This window comes from Diaphorina citri, unplaced genomic scaffold (assembly GCF_000475195.1).
Source record: "Diaphorina citri unplaced genomic scaffold, Diaci psyllid genome assembly version 1.1 scaffold66, whole genome shotgun sequence".
NCBI lineage: Eukaryota > Metazoa > Arthropoda > Insecta > Hemiptera > Psyllidae > Diaphorina > Diaphorina citri.
Genome location: NW_007377503.1, coordinates 156796 through 182068, shown reverse-complemented (window position 1 = coordinate 182068; position 25273 = coordinate 156796). Strand labels below are relative to the sequence as shown.

Genomic DNA, 25273 nt, shown 5'->3' with positions numbered 1-25273 from the left:
AGAAAGTAAACATAACCTAGTGAGAGAGGCAGCTCCTGAACTGTGGGTGCCTCTCAGAGTCTTGTCCTAACGGTTTCTTCATAACGGAATACCATGGCCTTGGCATTAATTTACATACGCTTTTGTTTCCAATGGGTTTCACCGAATCGTACTGTAGGAAGAGAAGTATGTGGTTCAAGGGCGATAGAAATGGGTTTGAACACTCTTTCTCATTTTGAAGCTTCATTCAACTTTAGAATGTGGGTTAAACCTGATGTCCTATATCTTGTCAGAACACTCAGATTTTGCAGTATTTGTGCTCCAGAAATTAGCTTTCTGTCATGATAATTGATATACTTTGACAAAATGGTATTTGTGAAGTTTGTTGTTAAAATGTTCACCAGATGAAACTCCTACCGGTCTTTTGATTATAATTAAAGTATTAGGAATTCAACAAATTTAGCTATTTGAAATAGAAGAAGTGTAAAGAAATTTTATAATACTGATGCTGAACGCTTCATTTACATAAACTCTTTTTGTTTCAGTCGTAAGCAATCATTGTAATGGCAGCGTAATCTGCAAGCTTGCTTCCAGGTGAACCATAAAATTGCCACTACTTTGTCTAAACTACGAACTGTGAGTTAAAGATTGGTGGTTAACTTAACACATTACAAGCAAGCAACTAATTGTATAACTTCTCACATAAACAATTCGTATGATTTGTAACAACAATAATAGGGTTAGGTACTTGGTTATCTTGGTATTTCTAATGATGGCTTGAACAAATTACTGTCCGTAGACTGAAAGATCATTACAAAGTCTATAAACTATTCTGTCCAGAGTTCAAAATTCTTTACGTCCAATCCAATCTTGTTTTGTTTTCTTTAGATAACATCTGATATTTGTTATTTGTTGGTAGGTAGGTACTGTGAATGTTTCTTCACTTTTGATTTTTTTTTTTTTTTTTCGTCATGCCCAAACTATTCCATCATTTAACTTAACGACAACCGACAGAATAAAGAGTGCCATACTGGTATAAATACCCCCTGAGCTGGCCACATACCGACCAAATTGATTGACCCTATCAAACAAGTACTGGAATACCACTCATAAGTACTTACTTTGTTGTGGTGGTGGAAAACTCAGAGTTGTCAAAGAAATTTGGACCCAGGATTCCGTTGATGAGGTGACTGGAGAAGCAACTGTGAAAAAAAAAGTAAATTAGATTGAGATTGTAAAAAGATAGAGATTAAGGGCTCAATGTCGGTGTTGCCTTTAATAATATTCGATAGGAATAAATTATTATAATTACCTATTGCAAAAGTCAAAAATGGAGTGGATTTTCTCTTAGATCTTAAGGAATAGTATCAACTTACGATCTGAATCCAATCAAAATCAAAGCATCAAGTTATTTATTCCAATAATCGCTTATCAAGTAGAAGTAGGTATAATAGATAGTCGTATATCTCTACTTGGTGTAGATCGCTGACTGAATTGAAAATAAAGGAAACCAATTAAGTGGTTATCTGTGATCAACAATCTAAACATCTTCCCAGTTTAAACAGTGTTGTTGTTATTATTATACTTATTATCAAGAAAGGTGTAAGTGAAGATATTTCAACCTTGAATCAAATAAGGTGTTACTAATGGAATGCATTGAACTTGAGATAAACTCTCACCAAGTGATCGAAATAATAGTCTAACGCACGTCTTTGCTATCAAAATATAAGGTAAAACGATTGGTTTTCAGTTACCTACTACTTCTGGCTGAAAATAATGATCTGGTCTAATGTAAAAATGTTTTGTTGTGGATTATGCTTGGATTAGACGGTCTAAAATTTGAGCGGTCATAATAACTATAACATGACTTTATTTATCACATTTTTTTGAAATTATAGCTTTATCCTGTAACCGAAAAATTCTGATACAGATTCTATGTTCATTGCCCAATGTAATATTCAGTATTATACATGTTTATATTTACCTGTGGATGGAGGAGCCTTGATGGTAGTAACCAAGGGTGGAGGTCTGGTTCTGTCTGGAGGTATCACTGGTATCTCATCGACTGTAGTCCAAGTAACCAGGGAAGGTGTAGTTGATGTACCATAAGCTGTTCCTCCTCCAATCATATTCGTTTCCTCTTCAATCTGTTCAAGAGAAACAGTTGTGGAAATGTTCATGGGTGCTGGGTAAGAGGATGAGGAAGACCAGACTTGCGTTGGTTTAGTGCTGGATTCACTGTGAGACTGCTGACTGGTGATGATTACATTACTCTGAGTGGGTTTGAATGATGAAAGTGTCACAATACTTGGCCGGGAAGGACTAGAGGATACTGTTGTCACTGGGATAGGCACGTAACTGGATGATGAAGATGGCTGACTGCTAGGAGTGGATGAGTATCCAGGATAAGGAGTGGAAGTAGGATTGACTGGTTTCTTTGTTCCAGACGAAGGTTTAGGTTTCGTTGGTTTTGAAGGCTTCTGGGGTTTGGTGGAATTGGACGCAGGTTTCTGAGGATAGGTTAGTGGTTTTGAAGTGGTTGTTAGTTGGATTGTATTTGTTGAGCTGGAACTCTGACTGCTGAGAGTTTTGTTTGGATTTGAGTAGATGGATGTTGCAGGTTTGGTTACTATTGTCACAGAAGGTGGAGGCTTCACTGAAGTTACTTGAGGTTTGCCTGTGGGTTTTGTCTGTGGTTTCGGCTTGATGTGAACAGTCTGAGGTTTAGTTGTTGCTTTAGGAGTAGTGGTATCACCATAAGTGCTGGTGGGATCTCTAGGTTTTGTAACAAAAGATGGTGGGACGGACGTTGTGGAAACGCTTGAGCCTTGCGGCCGGGAGTAAGGCACAGTAGTGGATTGAACCTGAGGTTTGTCTGATGCGAGAAATAAACATAGGTACCAACTACCTACTTTCAAGATGAACTTTGGATTCCTTGGAATGAAGTCAAGGTGTTACAGGATTTGCAAGTAGAGAACACCTAATTAGATGGCAATGAAATTTCCAAGTTCATACTCCCTAAAATGAACACAGGATCACGGATTCACTCCGTATTTTTGAACGAATCGTTGTCCTTAAGTCACATTAAGGTAAATTTGGGCCAATCACATGTTTAAAGAAAAGGACTGTGTCAAAGTACCAAATGGACTCGAGAGAGAAAGAAGAGCTTATATCTTTTGTAAAATTACCTACATACCAAATGATCCTAGTATGCTGGTGGGATCTCTAGGTTTTGTAACAAAAGATGGTGGGACGGACGTTGTGGAAACGCTTGAGCCTTGCGGCCGGGAGTAAGGCACTGTAGTGGATTGAACCTGAGGTTTGTCAGAAGGTCTGGGAGATGGTGAAGATGCATAGGGTTTCGGTGAACTGGAGTAGGGTTTCAAAGTGGTTGAAGCTATGATATGCATGGTTGTAACTGGCATGTGAGTTGAGCTTGGGTAGTGCGATGACTCGGTTGGTGGTAATCTACTCGAACTCAATGGACTTTGTGACGAGCTTGGAATGAGGACTGGTGTATTGGATGCTGTATGGATTGTTGTTGACAGATGTAGTGGGTTATTCGTACTGAATGCCATTTGTTCATAATGCACCGTACTAGAACTATGCTCGTCTATGTGATTGGTATTATGAATGAAATTATTTATAGGTTCGCTAATATCTACATCAGTCTCGCCGGCTATTTTACAACAACTGCCAAAGTAGAAGCGGTCTATACACGTACCCAGGTGGGTACCATTAGCTTTGGCGCAGGAAAACGCAAACATGCATAGACCTGTCTCTCCTGTCCGTCGACTGACGCAAGGCAGGTGTCGAATATTTCGACCTGAACCTGAAAGGAAATAGAAAACTAGCATTAGAATTATTATTACTAGGTACTGATTTGTCTGCAAGGCAGGTGTCGAATATTTCGACCTGAACCTGAAAGGAAATAGAAAACTAGCATTAGAATTATTATTACTAGGTACTGATTTGTCTCATGTTCGTAACTAAGATATGTGATTGAAATCTTTATTGGAAATATTCCCGAGTACAAGTTCAGAGCTTCGCAAATAAAAGATTGAAACAGCCGAAGAAGCTATGGGGAATGAAAAAATATGAAAATGAAAGTTGCCTTCTTGAAATACTTCAAGCTTCACTCAGAAGTTCTTCACCTGACACTATAAGTCCCGCAACCGCATTTAATTAGTAAATTATTCACGGATTTGAATGAAACAATGGCAAAGAAGATTCCAGGAGTTATATTTCAATGTTTTATGCTGCCTGAAAGACATTTCTCAGACACTTTGTTAATTGAAAATTGAAGTTTCAAAGAGATTCCAATGCTTAGTTCGGATGTGGCGATTAGCGAGTTATTATTGGAGATTAGTAAAAGCGGACTGTGTTAGGTATACCTATTGGCCAATTCAAAAGTGTGGTCAAAATGATTCAAGGGGTAGAAAGATAAACAGGATATCAAAAAGTTATTGGAAATAGAATATGAAGAGAGATTGTTAATTGAAAATTGAAGTTTCAAAGAGATTCCAATGCTTAGTTCGGATGTGGCGATTAGCGAGTTATTATTGGAGATTAGTAAAAGGGGACTGTGTTAGGACTGTTAGGTAGGTATACCTATTGGCAAATTCAAAAGTGTGGGCAAAATGATTCAATGGGTAGAAAGATAAACAGGATATCAAAAAGTTATTGGAAATAGAATATGAAGAGAGATTTACCACTGCCTATTTAATAGACAGCTGAGCAAATTGGAACCGGATAGGAAATATTAGTTTATCAGGTTGATTTGTGGTTGGAATTCAACAGACCTGAATGTTGATGGATCAAGGAAAAAAATGTAGTCAATTTAATCATACATGTTAAGGATAATAAATGGTTTGTTATTGGTCTGACAATAATGCATTGTTGATCATTCAGAGCGGAAAACGGAATATATGGTTTTGTTTTACTTATTAGGATTATTATCATTATTACTCACGCAGTGGTGGGAGATGGCTTAGGTGAAGATGGTGACATACTACTTGTTTCGTAAACGGTGGACGGTGAGGGTTCGGTTTTCTCTGTGGTGGTTGTGGTCTCAGGATATGGCTTGGTGGTGACGACGGTAGTTGTAACGTCTAGAAAAGAGAGATTGGAATGTCAACAAGAAATTGAGATCTGATGACAACGTTCGGTGACGTGAATAGATACATTGTTTGTTTACAGTTGGAAACCCTTTGTTTTGCGTTCAATGTAGTGGTGGGAGATGGCTTAGGTGAAGATGGTGACATACTACTTGTTTCGTAAACGGTGGACGGTGAGGGTTCGGTTTTCTCTGTGGTGATTGTGGTCTCAGGATATGGCTTGGTGGTGACGACGGTAGTTGTAACGTCTGGAAAAGAGAGATTGGAATGTCAGCAAGAAATTGAGATCTGATGACAACGTTCGGCGACGTGAATAGGTACATTGTTTGTTTACAGTTGGAAAGCCTTTGTTTTGCGTTCAATGATTAGGACAATTTTATTGTTCTTCTCACAAAACACTCTTGGAAACTGAAATTTTATGAAAGTAGACCTTTGTCTAGACGTGGACAGTGGACAGATAACTGTTGCCCATGATGATTATGAATATTACTTATTTTGTTCTGAGAAGATGACCAACTGTTAAGTACTTTAATGGATTAAAACGAAAGTTAATTATAAAGATGAGAGTTATTTATTTTATGAAAACCTTCAACCTCAACTTTCATAGAACGCAGTACATCATTGGAATAGTTGAATACCTTAGTTTAGATTCTATTTAATGGATTAAAACGAAAGTTAATTATAAAGATGAGAGTTATTTATTTTATGAAAACCTTCAACCTCAACTTTCATAGAACGCAGTAAATCATTGGAATAGTTGAATACCTTAGTTTAGATTCTAATTGATCGATAAATAGGCCTCATTAAGAGTTCCACTGAAATGGACAGTGGATCAAATGGCCTATTCCCTCGCGCTCTTTAGGAAACCTCATTCCATCAGAAAGAAAGTTACTCAGGACAAAATATAGTCATAAACTTTTTATAGTTTTTCATGAAATGATCATTTTATTCACACGTAAGCCATGAGAGAGTATATTATCAAGAAGGATATTAAACGCGATTAAACTGTACGTTGGATAATTTATTTTCATCATTAGAAAATGTTTAATAAGACGTGCTTAGGGTTTTGTGGTCGCCATTAATTGTAGCTAAACGTTTCTCAAGTGGTATTAAAATATATCGGTTACAATATAAAAATTCAGTTAGCGGTACTTCAACCATCAACAAGAAATGGATTTCTTAAAACCAATAATATTTCTCCTATCCTCAGGTTCAATTACACTAATAATACTCTTCCAAGATCGGATAAACTCCGAGTCTAATAATATCCAACCCGATATTCTGATCAAACGATTGATTGAGTGATTAGATTAGAGATTAGATTGTCCACACATTATAAACAGACCGAGTATTTTTAAAACGTATTAACAAGTCATGGAATGGAATCCTTTCCCTGAATGAAGTTAAGTTTTCAAATATTTTCGAGTGACCCATATTCTATTACGAAACAAGCGGAGAATGTACCTATTAACGAAATGGGAAGTTTAAATATAGAACCCGAACATGGGTTACTATCATTACTAATACTATACGTAGTAAACGCGATTAAACTGTACGTTGGATAATTTATTTTCATCATTAGAAAATGTTTAATAAGACGTGCTTAGGGTTTTGTGGTCGCCATTAATTGTAGCTAAACGTTTCTCAAGTGGTATTAAAATATATCGGTTACAATATAAAAATTCAGTTAGCGGTACTTCAACCATCAACAAGAAATGGATTTCTTAAAACCAATAATATTTCTCCTATCCTCAGGTTCAATTACACTAATAATACTCTTCCAAGATCGGATAAACTGAAAACACATTCTCGGAATGATGACGACTGAAGATTTCTGGGTACTCTCGTACGAAATAAAAACTTGACATGTACCAAAACAATAATTATGTAGGCACACTTCAGTCACATAAATTAGAATCTAACATCTCATTGAGGCGCTTTTCCATCATTTTTGCTCTATTTATTTCTGACAAACCATGGACAGAACTATGTAATGAATAATTGAAATCACTGTATTACGTGAGAAGTAACAATTGAAAAGAACTGCTAATAGAAAGTATTCTAAAACAATGAAAACAGAAACAAATCAAACGAAACAATAAAATCTTCTAGTATCGATTTCCAAGAGAAATTTTGAATTCATATGCCTATACAAATTGCGCGATTTTTGTTGACGTAATGTCATTGGAGGAGATTCAGTTTTTTCCGCCTGAAGATATTCTGTTACTTTTTGAAAGAAGTGCCTAATACCTAAGAATGATCCACGTGTGTTTTCCAATAGTAATTTCAATTCAGATTTCAATACAGAATTTCTACATATGAGCTTGTGAATCTTGCTGAATGCTTTTAAAATATCGCCTATAGTTGCAATATCAGATACTTAGAGGTTAGCTATTTTGTCCTCAACGCTAAACCTCTTTACAACAGGGGATATCGCTTACAAGCACATTGCCTTTTCAAGTTATTTCTAGGAGTATTTTGTTCTTTAAAAGATATGAAAAAAAAACAAACAAAAAAAGGGCAATTATCTGTTTAAAACCTATCTCAAACCTTTTTCAACAGACGTATAAAATTGGTGATAGAGGTGAATCCTTGCCACAGAACCCTCTTTTGCATCATCTTACCTTTTTCTAATTACTAGCAAGAGGATCCATTGTCCCCATTGTGGCATAGAACGCTCGTTTTATCTTACCTAGAAAATTTGTCTTCTACAAAAATACTAGTTCCTTGTGCTAGAGTGATCTTTGTAAACTACCTTCCTAACAAAGCCCAGCCTTCTTGTAGTTAGCTAGTTCAATTCATGGGAACAAAATATCTCTTGCCATATTCAATCAGAATAGGTATAGGACCTATCAGAATTCAATCAGAATAGGTATAGGACCAGAATAGGTACCTATACTATAGGTAACCCTTGACTCTACAAATCTACCATTGACTCACCTTCTTTATAATTGGACATGTTGATTCCTTGGCTTTCTATTTCATTGCTCTCGTCAATGAAAGCTGTTGTACTGACTGTGGAAGTGGTGGGAGATGGCTTAGGTGAAGATGGTGACATACTACTTGTTTCGTAAACGGTGGACGGTGAGGGTTCGGTTTTCTCTGTGGTGGTTGTGGTCTCAGGATATGGTTTGGTGGTGACGACGGTAGTTGTAACGTCTGGAAAAGAGAGATTGGAATGTCAGCAAGAAATTGAGATCTGATGACAACGTTCGGCGACGTGAATAGGTACATTGTTTGTTTACAGTTGGAAAGCCTTTGTTTTGCGTTCAATGATTAGGACAATTTTATTGTTCTTCTCACAAAACACTCTTGGAAACTGAAATTTTATGAAAGTAGACCTTTGTCTAGACGTGGACAGTGGACAGATAACTGTTGCCCATGATGATTATGAATATTACTTATTTTGTTCTGAGAAGATGACCAACTGTTAAGTACTTTAATGGATTAAAACGAAAGTTAATTATAAAGATGAGAGTTATTTATTTTATGAAAACCTTCAACCTCAACTTTCATAGAACGCAGTAAATCATTGGAATAGTTGAATACCTTAGTTTAGATTCTAATTGATCGATAAATAGGCCTCATTAAGAGTTCCACTGAAATGGACAGTGGATCAAATGGCCTATTCCCTCGCGCTCTTTAGGAAACCTCATTCCATCAGAAAGAAAGTTACTCAGGACAAAATATAGTCATAAACTTTTTATAGTTTTTCATGAAATGATCATTTTATTCACACGTAAGCCATGAGAGAGTATATTATCAAGAAGGATATTAAACGCGATTAAACTGTACGTTGGATAATTTATTTTCATCATTAGAAAATGTTTAATAAGACGTGCTTAGGGTTTTGTGGTCGCCATTAATTGTAGCTAAACGTTTCTCAAGTGGTATTAAAATATATCGGTTACAATATAAAAATTCAGTTAGCGGTACTTCAACCATCAACAAGAAATGGATTTCTTAAAACCAATAATATTTCTCCTATCCTCAGGTTCAATTACACTAATAATACTCTTCCAAGATCGGATAAACTCCGAGTCTAATAATATCCAACCCGATATTCTGATCAAACGATTGATTGAGTGATTAGATTAGAGATTAGATTGTCCACACATTATAAACAGACCGAGTATTTTTAAAACGAGGATTCAACCAAACAAGTCATGGAATGGAATCCTTTCCCTGAATGAAGTTAAGTTTTCAAATATTTTCGAGTGACCCATATTCTATTACGAAACAAGCGGAGAATGTATTAACGAAATGGGAAGTTTAAATATAGAACCCGAACATGGGTTACTATCATTACTAATACTATACGTAGTATAATACTGAATGTGAACATATAAGAAAGTAAACATAACCTAGTGAGAGAGGCAGCTCCTGAACTGTGGGTGCCTCTCAGAGTCTTGTCCTAACGGTTTCTTCATAACGGAATACCATGGCCTTGGCATTAATTTACATACGCTTTTGTTTCCAATGGGTTTCACCGAATCGTACTGTAGGAAGAGAAGTATGTGGTTCAAGGGCGATAGAAATGGGTTTGAACACTCTTTCTCATTTTGAAGCTTCATTCAACTTTAGAATGTGGGTTAAACCTGATGTCCTATATCTTGTCAGAACACTCAGATTTTGCAGTATTTGGTATTTGTGCTCCAGAAATTAGCTTTCTGTCATGATAATTGATATACTTTGACAAAATGGTATTTGTGAAGTTTGTTGTTAAAATGTTCACCAGATGAAACTCCTACCGGTCTTTCGATTATAGTTAAAGTAGTAGGAATTCAACAAATTTGGCTATTTGAAATAATATATGAAACAAGTTAGACAACGTTATATGTATTTGTGCTTTTATTCAAGAGAAGTACAAATTAATAATATAGACCTATAAATTAGAAATACATTACCTATTAGTATTTGAGATTCCCATGCTGGCAAGGCGTTCGCAACTGTATTTGTAACTAATAAATATAAAACTAAAACTACTGAGCTTCTATTGTGAAATGATTTGAAAATTTTGTACAAACTTCTTATAGGAGAAGTGTCGTTTTTGTACATTGCAAAATTTCTTTCCCGCTCCTCATCTGAAACAAAGAAAATTTTAAAAATAAATTATGAAAGTGAATAATTAATCAACAGATCACATTTAATAGATCAATCTTTAGTGTTTCTTTTCATAACTGATTTCAATTCATGGATTCAACTGTCTTGTGGGTTACAATCCTGTCTAATTAGTGTGGTTAGAAACCGGCCCTTGAAGGGCACTTTCTTGGTTTGGCTTGATTTTCTAAAAAACACTTCTTCTATTTTCGAATAGCGACCCCATATAAAGGACAAGATCATAAAAAATGGATGACTGGCTACTAGAAATCATTTGATTGGTTATCAGTTGAATTTCAGACAGGTAACGTTTGTTTAAAATTCTCCTCATTCAGAAATCAAAACGTATTGATACATTTGGCATGGAATAAACATAGGACTTCCTGTCTGATATAAAACGATGAGTCTTGTTTCTCATGTTTTTATGTTGTTGGAAGTTCGATTGTTTTTGTCTCAGATAGAAATTGACTGAATCACTCGAAAATCCTGCTTATGATCTTTACCACAAGATATACTTTTCATACAACCATAGCTATATCTTTAGGGCTAATTTTCAGAGTAGGAACTAAATCCAAAGGATTGTCACCTTATTCGAGAGAAAACACATTCTCGGAATGATGAGGACTGAAGATTTCTGGGTACTCTCTACTCTCGTACGAAATAAAAACTTGACATGTACCAAAACAATAATTATGTAGGCACACTTCAGTCACATAAATTAGAATCTAACATCTCATTGAGGCGCTTTTCCATCATTTTTGCTCTATTTATTTCTGACAAACCATGGACAGAACTATGTAATGAATAATTGAAATCACTGTATTACGTGAGAAGTAACAATTGAAAAGAACTGCTAATAGAAAGTAATCGAAAACAATGAAAACAGAAACAAATCAAACGAAACAATAAAATCTTCTAGTGTCAATTTCCAAGAGAAATTTTGAATTCATATGCCTATACAAATTGCGCGATTTTTGTTGACGTAATGTCATTGGAGGAGTTTCAGTTTTTTCCGCCTGAAGATATTGTTACTTTTTGAAAGAAGTGCCTAATACCTAAGAATGATCCACGTTTGTTTTCCAATAGTAATTTCAATTCAGATTTCAATACAGAGTTTCTATATATGAGCTTGTGAATCTTGCTGAATGCCTATAGTTGCAATACCTATCAGATACTTAGAGGTTAGCTATTTTGTCCTCAACGCTAACCGAGCAATCTATTTCTCCTTTCTAATTACCACAAAATGCATGCTTAGGATATAGGATGACTATAAATTCCAGTCGTCCAGGATTCTGCATCTTAATCTCTCAGACAATCAGGTCAGCAATCTATTTCTCCTTTCTAATTACCACAAAATGCATGCTTAGGATATAGGATGACTATAAATTCCAGTCGTCCAGGATTCTGCATATTAATCTCTCAGACAATCAGGGTAACTTGTGTGCCCTTGCTGCTAGAAGCACCGGTACTTACAGTTTTTATATTAACGGTTTCTCATTTAGGAATGTCTAGATACACATTTTATCATATATTTGTATTCGGAATGTGGAATAGTTTGAGAGCAGCGTTTTCGAATCATGTGGATGGTTTGGTTCGACTTCATTTACTTCATACTAGTTTCCAAGCCTTGTTTTTTGCTGATAATATTAACGGTTTCTCATTTAGGAATGTCTAGATACACATTTTATCATATATTTGTATTCGGAATGTGGAATAGTTTGAGAGCAGCGTGTTCGAATCATGAGGATGGTTTGGTTCGACTTCATTTACATCATACTACCTAGTTTCCAAGCCTTGTTTTTTGCTGATGCGAGAAATAAACATAGGTACCAACTACCTACTTTCAAGATGAACTTTGGATTCCTTGGAATGAAGTCAAGGTGTTACAGGATTTACAAGTAGAGAACACCTATTTAGATGGCAATGAAATTTCCAAGTTCATACTCCCTAACATAAACACAGGATCACGGATTCACTCCGTATATTTGAACGAATTGTTGTCCTTAAGTCACATTAAGGTAAATTTGGGCCAATCACATGTTTAAAGAAAAGGACTGTGTCAAAGTACCAAATGGACTCGAGAGAGAAAGAAGAGCTCATATCTTTTGTAAAATTACTTACATACCAAATGACCCTAGTTAAAAGACTTCACAAAAGTAAATTGAAAAAGTTGATAAAAGACGAACTTCTTCTATTCTCGTTTATCCAAAGATGCATCCCAAGACTTCGTATGGTAAATAATAGCTATGACTGATATTGTTGCATAAAAACACCTAGGTAGAGACTCATCTCTGGTTTCCGTATATTTTCAATATAGTAAATTGAAAAAGTTGATAAAAGACGAACTTCTTCTATTCTCGTTTATCCAAAGATGCATCCCAAGACTTCGTATGGTAAATAATATCTATGACTGATATTGTTGCATAAAAACACCTAGGTAGAGACTCATCTCTGGTTTCCGTATATTTTCAATATTGATAGAAATGATAGAGTACCTATCCAATTATCTATTGACAATGTTTTTACAATTACATCGCTGTTTCCAACATAAAATATCTTTTTATGATTCAACCCTGGCTAGAAGGAAGTGCAAATTCTCCAGAATTTGATGCTTCAAAATTTTCATCTCAGACACCTCGAAGTGATGAATGTTCTTATAGTCTTGACCTAGCAGTGACCAGTGTTGGGTTAGGGTTAGGTTAAACGCACAAATGAGCAGTGATCAGTGTTATTGTAGGGTTAGGTTGAACGCAAAAAGGAACTTTCACAAATGAGCAGTGACCAGTGTTGGGTTAGGGTTAGGTTAAACGCACAAATGAGCAGTGATCAGTGTTAGGTTAGGGTTAGGTTAAACGCACAAATGAGCAGTGACCAGTGTTATGTTAGGGTTAGGTTAAACGCACAAATGAGCAGTGACCAGTGTTATGTTAGGGTTAGGTTAAACGCACAAATGAGCAGTGACCAGTGTTATGTTAGGGTTAGGTTAAACGCACAAATGAGCAGTGACCAGTGTTATGTTAGGGTTAGGTTAAACGCACAAATGAGCAGTGACCAGTGTTAGGTTAGGGTTAGGTTAAACGCACAAATGAGCAGTGACCAGTGTTATTGTAGGGTTAGGTTGAACGCACAAATGAGCAGTGACCAGTGTTAGGTTAGGATTAGGTTAAACGCACAAATGAGCAGTGACCAGTGTTATTGTAGGGTTAGGTTGAACGCAAAAAGGAACTTTCACAAATGAGCAGTGACCAGTGTTAGGTTAGGGTTAGGTTAAACGCACAAATGAGCAGTGACCAGTGTTAGGTTAGGGTTAGGTTAAACGTACAAATGAGCAGTGACCAGTGTTAGGTTAAACGCACAAATGAACTACATTTTTTTTTTCTTTTTTCCTTTAACTATGTGTTACAACATGTCGTTCGCGCCAGTCAAAACTACATCTAGAACACTCTTAAAGTAAGTTTTTCCTCTTATATAGAAATTTTGAGTAAATTTGCCATTGACGCGCCTTATGCATAATTACCATTCCAAGTGATATCAAAGAATCTTAATTTAAAAGGAACAATAAATTGTGTCAGAATCAAGTTATTGCTTCCTACGACCTAATTAATAATAAATTCCAAGTAACTTCGGAGGATAAATAAATGCGTTGGTAGTAGCCTATCAAAAAGATCGAAATGAGAATATCTAAATAGAATTTCAATTAAATCTTAATTCATGGTTTTCTTTTTGAAATGACTTGAGTATTTCTTTTTCCTTCCTCTGTCGCTTCCTTTTCTATCCATTGAATCATATTTATTACAGATGTTTAGTGACATAACAGGACTGTTTATAACTTCTAACTACACGCTATTGAATTGATATAATTGGATTAATTCGAAATGATTTCGGACGCAATTACTGTACTTGTGAATTCATTTCAATCGAATACAAACCTCAATCAACAATAGCCAAAAAGACAAATTGCAAAAAAAAAAAATCCGTCAAAGAAGTACCTACCTCATCATGACAATGCCTTCAAGTAGAAACTTATTTTGTTTCTGGACACATGCGTCAGATATCTACACAATAGTGAGAGTTTCAAAGATAAGATTTGATCCATCTTAATGACTTAAAGCGAATTGAATTACAAAAGCATATTCCTGTATATCAATAAATACAATAATATAGCATTAGAAATAATACCAAGGAGCAAGGACCTTAAAAAAATCACAACTAATATAAAACAGAGATCATGAAGAAACGTAACATTTTGCCTTTCTTCCAATGTAGAGGCTCGAATTTGATATCAATGGAATCAGAAGTAACTAGGTATTCAATTATTCAATCTCAACAAAGAAAGAATTGAAAAGATGTGAAGAAGATAACAACACAATACCAAGAATAAGATCACGGCAGATCTCAGATCTTGCCACCAAAGTGACCGGACTTCATGGATAAGTGTCTTTACTTCATGAATATAACCAAGAATAAGATCACGGCAGATCTCAGATCTTGCCACCAAAGTGACCGGACTTCATGGATAAGTGTCTTTACTTCATGAATATAAGAGTCTATTTCATCATAGGTATGAATTTCATTTGAGCAGAAAAAGTGAGAAGTTGATATTCTGAATAATGCCAGTGTGGAAACTTAGCTTTAAACTATGGATGGTACGCCGTACCTACCTTGCTATTGTAAAGTTCCCACATGATGTCCACTTAGCGACATTGAAAGATTCTATCTAGGGCATTGTTTTACTTCTTCAAATTTGAATAGCTAAAATATCTACACGAGACTTGTGGAAACTTCTCACGTGATTAGACCAACATGAGTTTATGACCTGATATTATCTTTAGGGTTCACAACTCTCATGCTAATGTTTTCCAGTGAAAAGACAACCTGGAAGAGAGCAGAAGAAGATTTTGGCAAAACTTTGTCTAATCTACCTACTTGAATAATTTTATCTATTTTCCAATCTATAAAAAGAATGTCTCCTTCAACTACGTATGCATATTTGTTCTAGGAATGTAATTGTAATCATTTTCCCTTCTTGTCAAATTTGTTGAAGATTCCCAACAAAAAGAAAGGTTATAGAAAGGTTCTGATTACCTACTTCCGCGAAGATTAAAACTAAAGGTCATACATATTGGCCTGAAACTCTCCATGATCTCACATATGTACCGGTAGAAATACTCAGAGCAAAGCGGAACGTATAATTCTCTCAAAATTGGGTCTCATGGATTCCGTTATATCGATATTGGTTTTATAATTATCGACCAGAAGGACTATAATTACCACTCTGTCAACACATGTACTTAATGTACCTACTCAGGTAGGCAGATAGATATTTACGTATGTAGGTACTTGTAAGTTTTAGGGTTTATAATTATTATTGTTAGACCTTACTATCCTAGACATTAGAATTGTTACAATCTTGAGACCTATCGCCTTTCGATATTGTTCTCATGTCATTTTTATGGAATTGCCGATGTTATTTTAACTAAATGACTACTAAATGCAAATTCTGTTTGAACAAAAGAAGAAGAATAAGGGGAGGGAGAGAAGAAGAAGGAGGAGGAGGAAGAGAGGAAGGAGAAGGAGGAGAAGAAGAAGAAGAAAACGAAAAAGGAGAAGAAAACAAAGAAGAAGGACGAGAAGAACCTAATAAAGTGTAATATAATAATAATAATAGGAGGAGGATACTAGTCCTGAGATAGGTATTCCGGGTCTCATGGATTCCGTTATATCGATATTGGTTTTATAATTATCGACCAGAAGGACTATAATTACCACTCTGTCAACACATGTACTTGATGCACCTACTCAGGTAGGCAGATAGATATTTACGTATGTAGGTACTTGTAGGTTTTAGGGTTTATAATTATTGTTAGACCTTACTATCCTAGACATTAGAATGGTTACAATCTTGGGACCTATCGCCTTTCGATATTATTCTCATGTCATTTTTATGGAATTGCCGATGTTATTTTAACTAAATGACTACTAAATGCAAATTCTGCTTGAACAAAAGAAGAAGAATAAGGGGAGGGAGAGAAGAAGAAGGAGGAGGAGGAAGAGAAGAAGAAGAAGGAGGAGAAGAAGAAGAAGACGAAGAAGAAAACGAAGAAGAAGGACGAGAAGAAGAAGAAGAAGAAGAGAAGACTAGTCCTGAGATATTCCCCATTTCTTAGCGAAGTTCACTGTGAACTCCGCGATCTGTTCGGTTTAACAAGAACGGTATTTTCATATTCATCTTCTGTGATGTCCGTGGCTTTCAATGGGAACGGTTGTTTTGGGACTGCCGAAGGATAATAACCAACAAGGTTGTACAATGAAATAACAGCGTACTGGAACTAAACACCAAACTGTAACAGCGGTCCTCAAAGTAAGTATATCGTACATTTTTTGCGAGTTCTGATCCAAAAATCATTTGAGAGGAAAAATTCGCATTATATCTCGGTAATTTTGGCACATCCACTAATATATAGGTACTTTAGCATTTATTCCCAAATCTTCTTGAGAGAAAGATGCCCATGTAAAAAGTCAATGGAAGAAAGAATAACGGTTTAATGGTAGTTAAATAAAATCAGGTGATTTTAGCACATCCACTGATAATTTCAGGCTTCTTCCTATCATCTCCTTTCTCTTGGTCTACGTATTTGAAAATTTGGCGCGTCCACTATTTTCTTCTCTTTGGATTCATGCTTTATCAACTAGATACCTAAGTTGTAAAAGGGATACAACCATGTACGAATGTTTAAGAACCACTGGTAATAGAACAATGCTATGATCTACAATCTCTATATTATTATTTGTTTTAACTTCCAAGACTAATAACCGGCCAATGAGGTTGCTCGAAATATGAGGAGATGGTTCGAAAGAGGGCAATTTGAATTTGGACAGAATTAAGCAGAAAAGAACCCGAATGTTTAAGAACCACTGGTAATAGAACAATGCTATGATCTACAATCTCTATATTATTATTTGTTTTAACTTCCAAGACTAATAACGGGCCAATGAGGTTGCTCGAAATATGAGGAGATGGTTCGAAAGAGGGCAATTTGAATTTGGACAGAAATAAGCAGAAAAGAACCATCCAATCCAAAAGTATGTAAATTTTTCAGTGGTTCGCTCCTGTTGAAAGATTAAGATCACTGAAGATTCTTTCTGTATTATGTTCAATGAAAATACTTAATAGCTACGCGTTTAGGGGTTTTGAAAGATGGTTTCTGTTTCCTGGTTTCTTTCTGCTTAATGCTGACCATTTGAATGAAAAAGGCGGAGAACCACTCATCTTTTTCAACATTTGGTCCTGTGAACCCCGTAAAAAGTAAGATCACTGAAGATTCTTTCTGTATTATGTTCAATGAAAATACTTAATAGCTACGCGTTTAGGGGTTTTGAAAGATGGTTTCTGTTGGCTGGTTTCTTTCTGCTTAATACTGTCCATTTGAATGGAAAAGGCGGAGAACCACTCATCTTTTTCAACATTTTCGTCCTGTGAACCCTGTAGAAATAAGTCCCTATTATTTAAATCTAGACAAACCAATTATTTCAATTAATGAGTCTGAGACTGAAATTTTCAAAATGTTGATAATTAAGTCCAGACAGGGTACGTGTCAGACAATGTTAACTCGAAAAACGATCAGACAGAATTGATAAATAATGATGATATACTAGAAACTAGAATATGTTGCTGATTTTAAATCCTTGGGTTTCAGGGCTTCCATGACTTGGTTCAAAAATATTTGATGTTCCACAGCGTCAATAGCTGATGATCCGCTTTTCCTTCAAAAAACCAAAAGACTTATATAACATGTAATGTATTACCTATGTATGATATACTAGAAACTAGAATATGTTGCTGATTTTAAATCCTTGGGTTTCAGGGCTTCCATGACTTGGTTCAAAAATATTTGATGTTTTTACAGGGTCAATAGCTGATGATCCGCTTTTCCTTCAAAATAAACCAAAAGACTTATAAAACATGTAATGTATTACCTATGTTTTTTTTTAACATTTCTAAAACTTTTTCAACATCAAAATACCTATTCTAATTCTAATATGCCAACACATGTAAAAAAGGGGGAAAAATTCTTCAACTTTCTAAAGGTAGAATTCCGGATTTAAAATAAATTTATATTACCTAATAGCCGAAATCCGTAGCTTCGTTCCGGATTTCTGTCACGTAGTTTCAAGCTCGTAGATCTAACAGTACCTGATATAAAACTGACACAATCATGCCTCAGTCGGTTTCATCTAATAATCTTGGAACCTAAGGATCAAATTCTGACTTTTTATATGTTTATTATGTATTTTTATGATTTCATATGAAATACTTCTACCTATCACCATTCTAGCTGAAAGTAGTTTGTAGGATTTTCTGTGTTATTGAAGTGTAGGTATGAGCTGGAATTTTCAACCCATATCTTATCCTCTTAGAGTCTAATAGTCAAGCAAATGAATTTACTGTGTCTAGAAAGCTGAGTGTTATTACAGACTGAATCTCATAAGTAGTTTGTAGGATTTTCTGTGTTATTGAAGTGTAGGTATGAGCTGGAATTTTCAACCCATATCTTATCCTCTTAGAGTCTAATAGGAGAGCAAATGAATTTACTGTGTCTAGAAAGCTGAGTGTTATTACAGACTGAATCTCAGTTTTACTGTTATGTCCATTCTTTCCTTTCTCATCTCGTGAATCATTCGTCTCTAGACGTAGAACTAGAACCCTGTTCTCCAAGTTCAAATAACCTTTACCTTTGATAATAAAAATCACACGATTCCAATGAACCATTCCAGCAAATAGTTATTTATACTCTCCCAAGCTCACAGAGCCTTACAATATTTAATTATAGCTTAATATGTGTAATTCCGCACGGATTCTCCAAGTTCAAATAACCTTTACCTTTGATAATAAAAATCACACGATTCCAATGAACCATTCCAGCAAATAGTTATTTATACTCTCCGAAGCTCAGAGCATTACAATATTTAATTATAGCTTAATATGTGTAATTCCGCACGGATGATGATGATGAGTCGGGTTTTTATTTTATTTTCTTATAAACTATAGGTAGGTACAGTTAGATTGTGCTTCAAGTAGATTCTCATGTCTCATGGTATCGGTAAGTAATGTAGATTACCACAGAGACGTTCCAACATAACGTTATCCTTACGTTGTTATACCGTGAAAACAGCTCTAGATGTAACCTTAATATTTTTTTTAGACAAAAACTTAATTAATCACTGTTTTCTTATCTCGTGCATCGTCTATTGGTGTTAATGTACTCTTTCCTGCGTTCAATGGATTGGTTCAGTGGTTGTCTACTACTATATGATACCATATCTGCTGGATGTCAGGTTTTCTGTCACGTGTCTATTTTCTATTAGAAGACTGACTCGGCTGTTGTTCACAGAATAGGGTCTGATATTGACTCGGTTTGAGTTGATTTGGTTTTACAATGTTACGATTGACATGACAACTGTCAAGTTCGTTGTAATCTAGGAATAAGTCTCCAGAAACAGATAATATGGAATTTCAGCACCTCCAAGAGTATTACGTATTTCCAAAATTTCATAGCACAAGAGTCATTTCAAAACAACAACAATGGAATAGAAAGAAACAAGGTAGCTAAAAGTAGCTAGGTTTAGCTAAAGATATTTTGGTTTCATGGTATGCCTAGTATGTATTATAGATCTTCAGCACTTCATCGATTTTCAGGTCAGTGGCAGACTTTCAATCATGTGCGGAAGAAGATGTTTTACCTATTTCTCCATAAAATTTTCAGATATTCTTCCGTCTTTAGAAATTCTTTGATTTTATTATTATTTTCGCTTTTGTAAACCCATGACAGAAAAACTTGTACAGAAATTTGTGTTGTCTGCGATATTGTCTTTTGACAATTTAGTCACTTATAATAATATTAATAATAATGTAGTTCGATAAAGAAATAGGTTATTTAAATTATAAAATCATTTTAGAAAGTCGAATTTCTTTCCATGATCTTGAACTTGGTTGTCCCAGTACGCCGTAGTAGGTACTCTACAAAGTTCAAATGAAAGATCTCATCCTAGTATTCTGATAACAAGTCGAGTTTTTATTACGTTTTAAAGTTGTCTGCTCTCAACCTTACTGACTACTGATCATGCTTTCAATACTGCAATATCTTCACTAATCAAATCCCAATATAACTTTACATCTTGTAGATCCTAGTATTCTGATAACAAGTCGAGTTTTTATTACGTTTTAAAGTTGTCTGCTCTCAACCTTACTGACTACTGATCATGCTTTCAACACTGCAATATCTTTACTAATCAAATCCCAATATGACTTTACATCTTGTAAGTATAAAGAATGATGAATACCTACACGAGTGAATAGGAACAAAATTTCAATACAAAGGGGTATTTGTTGATATTAGATTTAAATCTTTGAACATTTAATTTATCAATACACCTAATAGCCCAAGATCTACACATGTAATATACATACCCATGACTTTTACCCATTACAGAGCAAAACTTTTTGTTTCTATTACATTTATATAAATACTTAGAAAGTATGAATAAAATTAGAAAGTTCAGTCACCTGTAAATACCTATCACCCAGAAAAACCAAAAATAATCTGTAAATATCACCCAGAAAAACCAAGAGAAGGACCCACATGAGCTTAAAGGCCCAAAGAGCGATATGATTGTGCATGATGAATACTCTCTTCTTTGGAAGAAAAAGGATCTTGCCAAAGAGAGCAGAATGTATGCAAAATTTCTTCGCTATACGTCGTCTAATATAATATGTAATGCATTACCTATATGTACTCTATTACATTTATATAAATACTTAGAAAGTATGAATAAAATTAGAAAGTTCAGTCACCTGTAAATACCTATCACCCAGAAAAACCAAGAGAAGGACCCACATGAGCTCAAAGGCCCAAAGAGCGATATGATTGTGCATGATGAATACCTATCTCTCTTCTTTGGAAGAAAAAGGATCTTTCCAAGAAGAGCAGAATGTATGCAAAATTTCTTCGCTATACGTTGTCTAATATAATATGTAATGTATTACCTATGTATCCAGAAGTAAGACAAATATAATTACTTATCTAAATAAATAAATTATAAGAATAAAATAATAACTTGTATTTGCATTACCTGAAGTTATAGTCGATGGATTTAAAACCTCCGTGGTAGTATTGAAGAACATAAATATTATTTTAATTTAAAACTGCATAAAACCGAAATCAAAACAACACGGAAATTTTTACGAAAAATAAAAAATAAGAATCACTATCGTTGAAATAATTACTGGCGAGGATTTTAATATTTAATTTTGAAAATAAATTATTCTAAAAAATAAAAAATAAGAATCACTATCGTTGAAATAATTACTGGCGAGGATTTTAATATTTAATTTTGAAAATAAATTATTCTAAAATATAATATTAACTAACTTTGAAAAAAATACTGTGATAATTTTGGGCAAAAATAGGAAAAGTTTGAAAAGTACTGCCGATCATTATTTTGAATTTAAAATCATTTCTTTTTAAATTTGGTTGTTGTACGACGGATTATTTTTTACTGACGAACAGATGAATTGAAGTCAGCTGAGTTCGAGCTACAGGTTGATAATCATAAGGAAGAAGTTTCACCTGTGAGGGGGAATGAACTCAGGAACCAGATACCTCTTGGTCTTCAAGCAACAGTAGAGAATAGACTTCGGATCCTAAGCTGAGTAGCTGACCATCGTTTCAATCACTTGAGCGAAAATCTTTTCATGTATGTTTCCATTTCTTTTCACTGGATCCTAAGCTGAGTAGCTGACCATCGTTTCAATCACTTGAGCGAAAATCTTTTCATGTATGTTTCCATTTCTTTTCACTTTTTTTTCTTGCCTGGCTCGGAATATTTCAAAGGAGTTGTAAATCCTGTGAATAGGATGGATGGTTTTTTGTCTCTAGAAAGAATAATAAAAATACTTTCCGCTTCAATTGTAATTACCTCACTTGCATATAACTGACACTGACTCTGCTTGATCTTCTCAAGAATAATAAAAATACTTTCCGCTTCAATTGTAATTACCTCACTTGCATATAACTGACACTGACTCTGCTTGATCTTCTCATGGTGTTTGGTGTTACATCTCTTCGTTCTTTCTAAGCATCATTCAAATCTTGAAACATAGGCAGATAGGCACTAAGTACTGACTATTGTGAAAAATCAGTGTACTATATGTACGTAACATGGAACTAACTCAAAATACTCCGCTAAAATATCTACACGAGACTTGTGGAAACTTCTCACGTGATTAGACCAACATGAGTTTATGACCTGATATTATCTTTAGGGTTCACACCTCTCATGCTAATGTTTTCCAGTGAAAAGACAACCTGGAAGAGAGCAGAAGAAGATTTTAGCAAAACTTTTTCTAATCTACCTACTTGAATAATTTTATCTATTTCGTGAGAAGTTGATATTCTGAATAATGCCAGTGTGGAAACTTAGCTTTAAACTATGGATGGTACGCCGTACCTACCTTGCTATTGTAAAATTCCCACATGATGTCCACTTAGCGACATTGAAAGATTCTATCTAGGGCATTGTTTTACTTCTTCAAATTTGAATATTACAGAGAATTTCGCTTATTTTGTCCTAGTTCTTTCGACATCACACAACACAACGGAAACTCAAAATGTTCTAATCCTCAGAAAGTTGGAGTTCATATTCCACATGACTCTAGGTTAACATGCGGGTTTATGAAGGAAAAAAGAAAGTGTTTTGCATGGAATAATTATTTGTAGGTGCAGAGGTGTTATGCCCATGTCACTAACAGTTAACCTAGATCTCTCTCATGACTAATGCTATTCAAATCCTCATGCCAAAGTGTTTTCGGTGACTCACAATGTAAAAGAAAGTTTCAAAGTGTTTTGATATGTAATAGGAATGTCTCGATGTCGTAGAATACCAAGTAGATTTCATTGTTGGAATTGTTATTAAACCTTTTCATATGATCATCAGGTTTTGGTATAGTGGGTTATGTCACTCGATCTTGCACAACTTTCCATAAAGTTCTCAGGTAATTATAAGTATTTGTGTTTGGTTGATTGGTGAAACCCCATGCTCTGTCAAAATGTGCCGTCAGATCCTTATCTGAACTTTTGTTGGAATTGTTATTAAACCTTTTCATATGATCATCAGGTTTTGGTATAGTGGGTTATGTCACTCGATCTTGCACAACTTTCCATAAATTTCTCAGATAATTATAAGTATTTGTGTTTGGTTAATTGGTGAAACCCCATGCTCTGTCAAAATGTGCCGTCAGATCCTTATCTGAACTTTGGTGTCCAGGTCAATGATTGAACCAAATGATTTTGATGAGCATCATTGTCATATATTTCATACTGTCATAGTTTCTCAAAGTTTATATCAGACACAGTTATCTACTTATCTTCTAGTCATCCATATAGTTATCTTCCAGCACATTACAACTTGAAAGTTGAAAGAAAATAAATATGAGCAGTAAAACACCAAGAATGAAGCCTAACTCAATAGCGATGATGATGATGATGATGATGATGATAGTTATCTTCCAGCACATTACAACTTGAAAGTTGAAAGAAAATAAATATGAGCAGTAAAACACCAAGAATGAAGCCTAACTCAATAGTGATGATGATAATAATACACGTAGTTTCAAGCTCGTAGATCTAACAGTACCTGATATAAAACTGACACAATCATGCCTCAGTCGGTTTCATCTAATAATCTTGGAGCCTAAGGATCAAATTCTGACTTTTTATTTGTTTATTATGTATTTTTATGATTTCATATGAAATACTTCTGGTAAAAAAGGGGGAAAAATTCTTCAACTTTCTAAAGGTAGAATTCCGGATTTAAAATAAATTTATATTACCTAATAGCCGAAATCCGTCGCCTCGCTCCGGATTTCTGTTAGTAAATCCTTGAGGCATGGCCGTTCATGCCACTCATCCATTTAGTGGTCTTGCTCGGCGTAGCTTAACAAAAACGAATCGGAAAATAGCCTATAACCTCCACGGGAGTGCAAGCAATAAGTTCACAAAGTTTCATAGCAATCGGATGAGCGGTTTGGCCAGGCATAAAGTTCGAACAAACACACACACACACACACAAACATTCATTTTTATATATTAGATAGTAAAAGTCGGGAAAATTGTGAAAACATACTCGGAGATAGAAAATTCAATAGCTGTCAACCACAAGTTCATATCCTGAGAACACACACACACACACACACACACACACACACACACACACACACACACACACACACACACACACACACACACACACACACACACAAACATTCATTTTTATGTATTAGATAGTAAGAGTCAGTAAAATTGTGAAAACATACTCGGAGCTAGAAAATTCAATAGCTGTCAACTACAAGTTCATATCCTGAGAACCCCCTAGTTATTGAAAGACCATAACTACAATCACGTGAGAGCGCTTTATAAGGGCTGGTGAGAAAGTAAAATCAAAGATAACCATAACGATAGAAGAGGATCAGAGGCATCCGTGAGTTACTGACCTATATTCTGAACCAAAACAAAGAAGGCGTAGTTGATAAATGACTGTCTGTCTTACCGGGGAATTTTTGGTTGGGCAACCAAGGTAAATCCTATCAGTGATCCTACAGAGAAGTTTAGCTTCAGGTATTGTTCTGATAGTATTGTGATGTTGATGATTCATATTAAGTTTTGTATCCTCAATTCCTTAGCAATAGAGGTTACAAAATATTGTGCATAGAAAATGAATTAATTTTATCTTGTTTATGCTAAAAGGAATGTCTAAAAAGTTCCTTTTTTGCAGCAAATATGACAACATGTTTTTCCCCCTTCATTTTTTATAAGGTTCTTTTTCGGAACGGTTGGCTTGCTCCTATTCTGTCTTCTTTCTCTCTTCGCTTTCGGGAAGCAAAGCCCTTAGCAGTTCCCTCTATCAAACCTCTTGAAAATAATAATAATAATTTTTGAAAATATTGATTTTTTTCAAGCCCAGCGAGAATCGAACCAGGAACCTTTTTGGCCAGTCCAATAACCACTAGGATTAGAAAGAGA

The 25273-nt window shown here is 35.1% G+C and overlaps 1 protein-coding gene across 1 annotated transcript in view; it reads right to left on the bottom strand.

The window, feature by feature from the left end:
• The window catches only part of LOC103519605 (serine proteinase stubble), a 42326-nt gene extending 20862 nt beyond the window's left edge, over positions 1-21464 (bottom strand). Inside the window, exons 1-5 of the mRNA XM_008484699.2 lie at positions 21327-21464; positions 10004-10180; positions 3176-3811; positions 1964-2854; positions 1101-1181 (exon numbers count right to left, since the gene is read on the bottom strand). Of these exons, the coding sequence (XP_008482921.2) occupies positions 1101-1181; positions 1964-2854; positions 3176-3811; positions 10004-10180; positions 21327-21378 (1837 nt within the window). The 5' untranslated portion in view covers positions 21379-21464. The remainder of the gene's footprint in view (positions 1-1100; positions 1182-1963; positions 2855-3175; positions 3812-10003; positions 10181-21326) is intronic.
• Positions 21465-25273: the final 3809 nt, after the last annotated feature.